This window comes from Leptonychotes weddellii, chromosome 6, assembly GCF_054177405.1.
Source record: "Leptonychotes weddellii isolate Sample4059 chromosome 6, ASM5417740v2, whole genome shotgun sequence".
Lineage (NCBI taxonomy): Eukaryota > Metazoa > Chordata > Mammalia > Carnivora > Phocidae > Leptonychotes > Leptonychotes weddellii.
Window position 1 is genome coordinate 101,121,340 of NC_138374.1, and position 11,547 is coordinate 101,132,886.

Consider the following 11,547-nt stretch of genomic DNA (forward strand, 5'->3'; position numbering starts at 1 on the left):
CCACAATGGACCCTTAGCCGATCGTTTCTGGTTCTGAAAGCCAGTAAGTGAGGAAAACTCCACAAGCCCTCCTCCCCTTCTCTGTCAACTTTTAGGGACTTGTCCCTGTGATCAGCAGGAAGCCCAGCCCTACTTACCTTACTGACACTTCTCACTTCACAGCTCCGGGTAGGATGATAAATGAAAACAGAGGAACGGCAGTTCTCAAAGTGTGATGTGAATGCCCCAGGGGCCTCAAGACCCTTTCAGGGAGTCCGTGAGGTCTAAGTCATGATTTCCCTGTTTCTTTTAATCTCCATCTCTCACATGTGCCCAGTGGAGTTTTCTGGAGGCTACATGACACATGATGACATCATCTCTCTGACGGTCAATAGATATGAGCTTGTGTTTTCTTGTACTTAAACATCTTTTTAATGTTTAATTTATAATACAGTAAATAGCAATAGATATATCCCACAGAAACAAAAGCTCTTTGGTGTCCTCAATAATTAAGAATAAAGGAGCTCTAAGGCCAAAGAGCAAGAGAACCACTGATTTAAAAAAGCACACAGTGTTTTCTGCTCTGCCCTTTCCCTCCCTCTCACTCCCCAGACAGCCACAACCCGTCCTTATCCTGGGGGACTTGAAGAACCACGCAGAGGCCACAGTCTGCTTGGGTAGTAGTAGAGGTCGCCGCTCTGAGGTTCCAGCTCAACTGATACCCATGTCCGATAGGTTCCATGACGAATGTGGAGTTGAGTCATGTTCTGTCCTCTAAGTGGGGGAAAAGCCACATAGTTTTGAGTGTTTGGAAAGTGTGTCGGGATCATTTACTGTTAAACTTTGAAATACTCTTATGAGTCACAGAAAAGGAAAACTGAGTTACAACATGTGTGACTGTGATGAGTAATTCAGCAAAAGCCTGGAGATTAGAACTCAGGCTTCCTTACTCTCAATTCCGTGCTAGTGCAGAGAGAGATCACAGCCAACATGGCTCTGCTTTGGCTCTAAGCTGCCTGGTGTCCTGGGGCTGGCACTTTCATGATTGCTATGGTCTGAATGTTTGTGTCCCCTCCAGGTTCACATGTTGAAACCCTAACGGCAAGGGTGATGGTATTAGTAGGTGGGGACTTTGGGAGGTGCTTAAGTCATGCCAGTGGAGGGACGCCTGGGTGGTTCAGTCGTTAAGCGTCTGCCTTCGGCTCAGGTCATGATCCCAGGGTCCTGGAATCGAGCCCCGTGTCGGGCTCTCTGCTCAGTGGGAAGCCTGCTTCTCCCTCTCCCTCTGCCTGCCGCTCTGCCTACTTGTGCTCTCTCTCTCTGTATCAAATAAATAAAAATAAAATCTTAAAAAAAAAAGTCATGCCAGTGGAACCCTCATGAATGGGCTTAGGGCCTTACAGAAGAGGCTCTGAGAGATTCCCTGGTCCAGTTCTATCATGTGAGGATGCCATCAGAAGCCCACAGTCTGCAACTGAGAACAGGGCCCCCATCCGACCACACTGACACCCTCATCTCAGACTTGCAGTCTCCAGATCTGTGAGAAATACATTTCTATTGTTGATAAGTTTCCCCAGCCTATGGTGTTTTGTTGTACAGCCAAATGGACTAAAACAGTGACTGTCATCAGAAACAAACATATGTAATCAATAGATCATGTTGCGGTTATGCCCTCGAAGGAATTCCAGAAATTCATATCACAAAGGGGCTCCAGTAGTGACAACAAAAAACTGTCTATTTGGGGGCCTTGCTTCCTCTTGACTCTTCTGCTAATTTTCCAAATGGTGCTGTCCTTAATATTCCCTCTGAATTGGGTCCCATCCAGATGTGAGCCGTACAGAGCCTGACGGCATCTTGGAAGGGCTGCCTCCTGCTCGTCTGGAGGCCTCGCCTTTTCATACACACACCCCCCCCAACACACACACCTTGCTATCTGGCCCTCGGATACAGGGAAGAGCTTTACCTCAACAACACCTTCTTTCTATTTTTCCTGAGGCATGAAATTTCGTAGGAGAAAAAGGCTTCCCAACATGAAAAATCAAATATGAATGCCACAAGGAGAGATACTGCTTTTTGACAGTGCCCGGAAGAAATCGTTCCCAGATATTTTTCTAGGAATGGATTTTGACCAAAGGGTTGAGAGCCTATTACGACACTCATGGTCCTAATGGGAGGGGGAGCAGATACACTGAAGCCATTCTTCCCATACTCTTCCCACACAACCTGGGAGTCCAGGTTCTCCCCTTTCTTTCCAAAGAGCTCCTCGCCCCAGAGAGAACCAACAGGATTAGTGTTAAGCTTAAAATCCCAACTGATAGCAACTCTGTTCCAGTTTTCCTACCGTCTCCCCAGTTTCCCTCCCTTCCCTGAGAGCAGGAGGCCAGGCAACTAAGGGTTCTCTTTGTTTGCAGTCCAAGGCTATTCCACTCATCAGGATCTGGGAGTGGAGACTCCTAGGGCCCCTCTTTGTACCTAGCCTTGGCCTATAATGTCTCAGTGACTGAGGGCCCAGTACAACCCCAAACTGGCCACAGATTTCAGCCAGATCCCAAGCTGTCAGAACTTCTTCAGCCCGGCAACAATAATGAGATGTAATGTGTAAGCAGAGAACTATCTGTACAAAGTGCCTTCATGCACACTTTTCACACCAATGTCTGGGATGTAGGCATTATCACAACTGTTTCTTTTACTCAAGATTACTGCTTTGCCGCCTTAGCATCTACGAGCTCCACTTTTTTCTGATAAGAGGAACCCCTGCTCCTGACAAACACATAACATACATTGGAAAATCAGTTCTCCTGACTCCAATGTGTGCTTCTGGTTGAGAAGCACCCATCTTAAACCTGGAACCCAACCACAGCCCATCGTGCACTGGTTACTCTCTCATTGCTAGCCCCCAGACCCAGCTTCTGCTCTGTATTGTGCCCTGGAAGGTTGTGGCCCTCAGACTGCCCCTCCAGGGCTCCCTGGCCTGGCCGGGTCTGGCCGCTTGCTAGGAGGAGCATCCTCAGCAAACGTCAGAAAGCCAGAGGAGAGAAGGGTTGGGCTTCTCAGGGACCCGTTCTCCAAGCACCTCACTGCCAATGGCTGTGTTTCTCCAAAGGCACAGGACTTGCTAGAAGGTGCTTCTTCAAGGGCCCCTGCCTTCGCCTGCCCCTTCACATTTGGGGATGTAACGGCTTCCTTCTGCTGCACGCCTCTGGGTACCTGACTTTGGATTTCCTCAATCCTGATGGTCTCTCTGTGAATAATCCTGTGATTGAATTCTCCTTGGCTAAATCACGTTGAGTGCGTCACCTATTTCTTACCAGGACTCTGTTACCCACAGCCGATCTTAGACACTCTTCCGGATGGTCACAGCAATGAGTCCGAGGGGTGGCCTGTGATGCAGTTCAGACCAACCACACTTCTCCTATGTAAAAAAAAAAAGTTTTATAACCAGAGCGGGGAGAGGGAAGCTCATTCTTCTGGAATGGCGAAGGGCTGAAGGTATCTCTGAGCTTTATGCTGGCGGCAATATCCCCTCCTCATTTGAATCTTGGTTTAAATTCCTTGGGTCCTCACACTGCCCTGATTCCTGCCTTCCAAATAGCTTCCTTCTTTGTGTCTAAGCCAGTCTGAGTAGGTTTCTATTACCTGCAACCATTGCAATTCAGATGGCTAAGTCAGCCAATGAGTGGAAGGATTGAAGTTCCAGCTCTAGTCATCTGCCTCCAAAGCCAATACCCTTAGACAGAGAGTCTACATTCGTAACTGTGACCCAGATGTCTTCCCAAGGCCCACCGCAGCTCTGTAAAGTCCCACCATTAGAGATAACTCCAGTGGGAAGAGGTGCATTGTGTCCAGGAGTTACCCAGAGCATGCTACAGACATAAATGCATTTTAAATAATAAGAATTTTTTTAAATAATAAGATTATAAGTGAAAAGTCTGCATTAACTAAAAGTGGACTGATTGAGTCTCATCTTTGATGAGCTTTTTCCTGAAAGAAATCTTAACATAAATCCTTTAGTAAAGCACAGACTCTCCATTTGTCTTCTTTGTAAGACCAGATTTTCACTCATACTGGTACTGTGTGAGCCCTTGGTAAATGAGGATTGCTCCACCTCCCAAAGTATTTCCCAGCTTATCATTGACAGGAGATGGAAGGACTGGTCTCAATGGATACCCCAAAAAAGAGGTGTCCCTGAAGGTACCCCACCATCAAGACAGGAGGAATTGCTGAATCTTGTCCACATGCTGATAAAAAATAACTAAGGGAAGTTTTCACGGGGAGTTTCAGATCACCATAGTGTAACTCACAAGATGGATTTCAGAATAGGGTGACTATAACCTAGATTAGAGGAAGTTCTATATACACCAAGGGCTCTGGGGACCTGATGTTCTCCCTTTTCTTTACCTGTCCTTGTAAGTAGCTTCCCCATACTCCAGGAACCTCTTTAATGAGGTAATACGTTCTCCTTCCAGCTAGTTCTTTTGATATTGTAACTCATGCCAATTGGCCTCCCATGCCCACTTGGTGATGTGAGCCATATTATCTGTAGCCATCCAGAAAACGGTATCTTTATTTAAGATAACGAAATCTTGTCCATCATAGGCATGCTGGACAAATGTGGTGCTTCTATCCTCTAGCAACTCCTAGCCCGTCATCCTCTGGTAAGTGTGAAACCCTGGTGTGAAACCTAGGTGGGTCAGGAAGGGGGTTAGATAGAGACATAAAGGTGGGCATCCAGTGGATGACTGGGGGTATGCATCCTCTGCCCCCGAATACATCATCCCACAGGCATGCCTCCGGGAGGTTCCTATGACATAACCCACCTAGCAACAGACATTTGCACGCCGTAGGAACATGATAATTTTTGCCTTGGGGAATTATTCGATAATAGGAAAGATCAATTATAAATTTCATAATGCAATAAAGGAGAGGAAGATATGCAAGAGCCAGAAATATCCTGGGAAAGTTAATGTAGTAAGCCATTGTGCATAAGCAAGTGGCTCACTAAGCCTGGTCACCAGGAAATGAGACACAGAATGGCCAAATTTAGAATGAGAAAGGAGAAGATACAGGTTAGAAGCCTGAATGGGGGTGGCATCAGGATATGGGGGGCAAAGGACAAAGGGCTCCCGAGGAAGAGAGGATTTGGAAGACGCTTCGGGCAGATGGCAGACACTGAACACGATCGACCAGATTGTCCCAGCTTTGCCAAAAGAGTGTAACTCAGCAACTGCTCATGTTCACTGTCAGCCCAAGAACCTCTCTGCAGGAATGGGGGCTGGTGAGGGCAAGCATTCATCTCTGCTGCCTTCCCCACCTGAGTGATCGCGGTGACTACAGATGCGCCAGCCCCAGCCCCTCGGCAGCTGAGTGTACCTCTCCCAGGGACCAGGCAAGGGGTTCTCCACCGTCCATGGAGCCCACGGCTCCTCCTGCCAAGAGACACTCATATGCAATGATGGGATGAGAAAGAGATTCAGTGATCCCATGGCTGGGATCTGAAATGCCCAGGCGAAAATACATCAGCGAGTGAGTCCCTGGAAGGGAGGCAGAGAGGGAAGATATTTAGAGTCACGGACAATGGCAACCCACATCAGTGGTCCGTGTTCCGCTGCATTCCTCCGGGGACCTAGCTGCTGCTTCATCTTACGTAATCACAGAACCCCAGGAACTGGAGCCTGGAAAGGACCTAAGAGCTCCAGCCCAAGACCTGGAGCCTTTTTTGTCTTGGTTTGGAAACCTCAGGATACAATTTTACAGGTAATCTCAAGTTGTAAGTGAAGTAGAGAGCCCTGCTCTGGACTTGGGGTGGGGAAGTGCCCGGGACCACTCATTGGTCCCCCAGGGTGCTGTCAGAGGGCTTGATAACCCCGATAACCCACGCCCTTGTTTTGTGAATGCAGCCTCTACATGGGTAAAATGAGGGCTCCTACCCAACCCTGTGCAGGTGCGCGCACACACACACACACACCACACACACACACACCACACACACACACACACACACACCAGATCCGTCAGAGAACCCACTTAAGGACACAGCCTCCTAAAAAAAAGTGTTTTAGGGCGCCTGGGTGGCTCAGTTGGTTGAGCGCTGCCTTCGGCTCAGGTCATGATCCTGGAGTCCCGGGATCGAGTCCCGCATCGGGCTCCCTGCTCGGCAGGGAGTCTGCTTCTCCCTCTGACCCTCCTCCCTCTCATGCTCTCTGTCTCTCATTCTCTCTGTCTCAAATAAATAAATAAAATCTTTAAAAAAAAAAAGTGTTTTAAAAGCACGGTGCTTTTCTTTGCTCCATAGGGAAGGCTGTGGGTGAGTGGGGCCATCTACCATGTGGGGTCACATCCATGTCCAGGGACTTCTCTGGCCTAAGGACTGTACTAGATGCCACCTCTCCACAGTGTTTCCAGATCGCCCAGCCAAATGCTCTTGTCCCTTTGGGAACTCCCCTAGCACTCAGATCTTTTTTTCCCATGTGGCCCTTGCCGCAGCAGGGAACCTTGGACTGCGTCAGGCTCCCATTCCCCAGGCTGAACACTACTTAATGATGTTGACTCCTTCCCCTTTATTTATAAATATATATTTAAGAAAAAAATATCAAATTAAAAAAAATCATTCACAAAACAGGTGGGTCGGCTTTGGTGCATGCAAGTCTGTCTATACTTCCCTTTTCTCTAAAACTGTTTCTGAAAGCATTCATTACATGGAGACTGTCTTTGAGAACGGGCCACCACAAGGCCAGGCTACCATTACCTTAACCTCGAAGGACGACAGGAGGCCCTGAGACTGAACCAGGTCCAGCCAGGGCCCCTTCCGCCTGATTGCGCCAGGTTCTATAAAAGCAGAACTGTCCTCTCCGTTCTCCCTGCTCCTCTAGCTGGGGTGGGAGCAGCTTGGCCGGGTTCAGAGTAGGCACCCAGCCCTGTGGGCCCCTCCACATGGAATGGGTTCTGCATATCAGCTGCAGCACTGAGCAAGATGGAGGAGTCTGGTCTTCCCCAGGCCTGGGCAGAACGTGAGGCTTCAAGGCCCCTTTTCATTGCTTTCAGCTTTTTCTTCCCCTTTTTCCTTCCTGGGGCTGGGGGGTTGGGGGGATAAGCGTTGGGATGAGGAAGCAACCCAGTGGAAGGCTCTCCAGTTGAGCATAAGAGTCTCTCATCATGGAAGTGTTGGTTCTTCTATAACTAAGAGCCAGAGATTGAAGCAGCAGTACAAATACTACCCCCAAATCAGTAGTTATCATATTCTGCCTTCTATTCTCTTTATCTTTGTTTACCTTCTACTCCATTCTCAATCCTAAGGCACTTGAGGACTGGGACTTTGCTTCTTTCCTTTGTGCTTCCTGCCAAGGCCTGCCGCAGGGAGCTTGGCACATGGTAGGAGCTTCGTAAATATTTGTGAATTAAGTTGTTGGCGAAGCTTTTGATTTCTCTGTTTTGAAAGATGCTGAAATGAATATGAATCTATTTAACCTGGAATGTATACTTTTCAAAATACTTTTCAGAAAGTGCAGGCTGGCGAATGGGGAGCAGAGCTGAAATCTCATTTACACCTAGTCTGGAATCTGCAAAAGGTGTATATGCTTGAATCTGCAACCAATTTTGAAACTCTTCCATTGCTCCACATCTGGAAAGGTTTTGTGGCGACTCTGCAGATACCCAACTGTTCGGAGAGGGAGGCAGAAGGAAGAACAAGTCATGAACATTAGTTCTCACACCTTCTTAGTATCCATCTGGGTATTCAACAAACATACGAGTGCTTCCTCTGTGCCAGGCACTGTTCTAGGCCCTGAGCACACAGCAGACCAAACAGATACAAATGTCTGCCCTTGTGGAGCCTACACCCTAGTAGATGGAGGGGAGCAAGACAGACAACACAAAATACAGGAAATATACATCATGTCTTTTGGAAAGTGCAATGGAGAAAAATAAAGCTGCAAAAAGGATGAAGCAATGCAGTTTAAAACAGCAATGCTTAAGAAAGGCCTCCCCAAGAAGGAGACTTCAGGGCAAGTGCCTGCTGGGAATGAGGGAGCCAGCCAGATATCTGGGGACACCAGTCCAGGCAGGGGGACTGTACAAAGACCTGGAGGAAAGGACGAACCTGGCATGGTCCAGGAGCAGCAAGAAGACCCGTGACTGGAGCTGAGGGAATGAGGGGGAAAGAAATAGGTAGGAATTGCTTCCACACTTATTCATAGGAAAAAAACCTCACAGAAATAAAATTCCAGGCAAAGAATGGGAGAGGAGAAGGAAGAAGGGATTTAAAAAGAGACTGTGTTTCTCGGCGATGCTGGATTGGTATAGAATTTCCCTTGGAATCTGGGTGGGGTTCTTCTTATGACATCTGGGGTCTACATGCCTAGGACATGCCAACAAGCAAAAAAAAAAAAAATCAAACCCCCAAAGTATTAACAAGTTGGGGCATTACTGCTCAATGGGAGGATTTTGTCTATGTCCCACATCATCTCCACACATATTATTTACAATTCCTATAATTTCACTTTCTTTTTTTTATTTTTCTAAAAAGATTTTATTAATTTATTTGTCAGAGAGAGAGAGAGAGTGAGCACCAGCGAGCACAAGCAAGGAGAGTGGCAGGCAGAGGGAGAAGCAGTCTCCCCACGGAGCAGGGAGCCCAATGCGGGACTCGATCCCAGGACCCTGGGATCGTGACCTGAGCCAAAGGCAGGCGCTTAATGGACTGAGCCACCCAGGCGTCCCTAATGTCACTTTCTTACCAAAATATAACCTCATAAAAATCTGCATTGTCTGGAGTTTATAAGAGGGAAATAGAAACATGGTCTGTTGACAATACTGTCCAAGTACAGTGTAATGTCCTTTTTGCCAACCTCGATCTCAATCCAGTTCCTGATTTCAGAGCAGTTTGTCTGCACCAGCCAGCCCTGACTTCAAAGGCTGCTCTGCCCCTGAAGGCTGGCCTCCATCTGCCGGTCGTCTGCTCGTCTCCCCTCGCGCAGCTGCAGCGTGGCTCTGCTCCAGGGGCATCACGGTCCCATCCCCTCGGTTCGCCATGGGCCCACTTACCCATCTGCTGTGTCCACAAGTACAAGTCACGCTCGCTCCTGAGTTGGGCTTCCAAAATGCTACCTCAGCCGTGATGGGAAGTTGGTTGACAGATGTGAAGTCAGTAACTTAGAACAGAGAAGAGAGGGGAAGTCCACGGTACCCTTTCTCTCCTGGTACATTAGTCCTTAGGATGCTTTCTCTCCTATCAATATGTAGCCCAGATGATCAGATTTCTAGTATAATTATGCAGGTTGAATCATTTGAAGAAACCTATCTCTGACCATTTTTTATTTCATAAATTCAGTTTAAACTTTTGATTCTCTCTTCTTGCTCCAGTAATTATGAAATTAGATTTTTCTCTCCCTTTTCATGAACAGATTATCAGCATCAACTCACTTATTGAACAGTAATCTGCAATTTAGAATATAGTCTTCTGTCCAGGCCAGTCCAACTGCCTCTTAAAGGACATTTGCTGCCCTTTCCCAGCAGCCTCTGATAGACATTGCTGGAAAGCCTGAACAACATAACCAAATAGCCCCAGACCAGAGGCAGTGGTTACTGCACATTTTAAATTATGTCCCCATTAACCTGTAGATGACCTGGTTAGGCCATTTTTACAAAAGACTGAAAAATCACTGGATCATAGGGCACCTGGATGGCTCAGTCGTTAAGCGTCTGCCTTCGGCTCAGGTCATGATCCCAGAGTCCTGGGATCGAGTCCCGCATCGGAGTCCCGGCTCCGTGGGGAGTCTGCTTCTCCCTCTCCCACTCCCCCTGCTTGTGTTCCCTCTCTCGCTGTCTCTCTCTCTGTCAAATAAATAAATAAAATCTTTAAAAAAAAAGAAAAAAATCACTGGATCATAAAATAATTGACAAAGTGTTTACAGATATTCATCCATGAGGCAATTTATATTTATTGGGTATCTGTGATGTACAAGGAGTTGTGAGGCAATGTCAGGAACAGTAAAATAAATCAGATACTAGTTCTGTCGTCCAGGAAGTGATAGTATTATTGGAGAACTAAAGCATGTAACATAAATAAATACAATGCATAAGTAAATCCATGGCAGCAGGCAGTAAGTGCTATGAAGGAAGGACCGACGGAGTGCTCCCCCAGCTCAGCAGAGAGAGACCCTGTTCTCATATGAAGGAATCCAGAAACGCTCCAAGGAGGTGGCAAACGTTCCATGAAGTTGGGCCTCCAATGAGCAATGAAAGGCAGCAGGATCTGAAACATAACCATCAGAACGGCAATTTATTTATTGAGTATGTGCCCTGTGTTGGGTACCATGCTAAGTCCTCGATAAATAGGAGTCTCGTTTATTCCTCACAGCACCCCTTTGAGGTAGGTCTTATAATTCCCATCTTGCAGACAAAAATAGGTGCAGAGAGGTGAAGAAAATTGCCTAAGATCATCCCTAGAATCCGTAAGTGGAGGAGCCAGGAATCACACTCTTGATCTCTCGTACGTGAAGTCTCTCCACCTTACGTGACCCAACTGGCCCTAACGTAAGGGCACTTCCCCAACCCAGATCCTGTTCCAGTCTTCTCCTCGCCCGGTCGTTCCTGCTCTCTCCCGCCCCCTTGTGTCACAATGACTCATTGTCCCTGATTTCCCAGTCCCTGGGGGCCCAGGCTCCAGATCTTCCAAGTGGCTGTGCATCCTAATTGGATAACCAGGTCATCACAATTCTGATTATTATTCATTGGTTCTCCCAAATGGCCCAATGCCTTAATACAATCAAAATGATTATGATTTCTGGGAACTACTCTTTGGAATTTCAGGCATTGTGGGAATGAGGAGGAGAAGGGGATGGTGATATTTTTAGTTATAAGGATCTTTGGACGCTTCTCAAACCATGCAGTCATGTGGATGCTTCTATCCCCAACAAGAACTGCTAGTCTCTCTCCTAACCACTCATCTAACTACAGGAACTTATAGTCCTGTGTGTGCTGAATGCGACAATTTGAATTTTTTAGCTACTCTTTTGAGGCTACATTTTTTGGAGGTTACCGAGGTCTTACTTCATATAAATTTTATTCTTTTTTTTTAAGATTTTATTTATTTATTTGAAAGAGAGAGAGAGAGTGAGCACAAGCAGGGGAAGCAGCAGGCAGAGGGAGAGGAAGAAGCAGGCTCCCTGCTAAGCAAGGAGCCCGATGTGGGACTCGATGTGGGACTCGATCCCAGGACCCTGGGATCATGACCTGAGCTGAAGGCAGACGCTTAACTGGCTGAGCCACCCAGGCGCCCCTATAAATTTTATTCTCTTCTGAATTTCCAGTAGACACAGTCCTAGCTGCTAGGGACACAGCAACGAACACATCAAAGTCCCTTTCTCTGAGCTAATTTCTTTTTTTTTTTTTAAAGATTTTATTTATTTATTTGAGAGAGAGAGAATGAGAGACAGAGACCACGAGAGGGAAGAGGGCAGAGGGAGAAGCAGACCCCCTGCTGAGCAGGGAGCCCGATGCGGGACTCGATCCCGGGACTCCAGGATCATGACCTGAGCCGAAGGCAGTCGCTTAACCAACTGAGCCACCCAG

At 47.2% G+C, this 11,547-nt stretch overlaps 1 protein-coding gene across 1 annotated transcript in view; it reads right to left on the minus strand.

The window, feature by feature from the left end:
* Window positions 1-420: 420 nt before the first annotated feature.
* The window catches only part of LOC102750628 (major histocompatibility complex class I-related protein 1), a 14,456-nt gene continuing 3,329 nt past the window's right edge, over window positions 421-11,547 (minus strand). Inside the window, 7 exon segments of the mRNA XM_081823198.1 lie at window positions 421-662; window positions 664-753; window positions 4,281-4,394; window positions 4,396-4,660; window positions 5,291-5,421; window positions 5,423-5,510; window positions 7,248-7,402. Coding sequence (XP_081679324.1) covers window positions 581-662; window positions 664-753; window positions 4,281-4,394; window positions 4,396-4,660; window positions 5,291-5,421; window positions 5,423-5,510; window positions 7,248-7,402 — 925 coding nt within the window. The 3' untranslated portion in view covers window positions 421-580.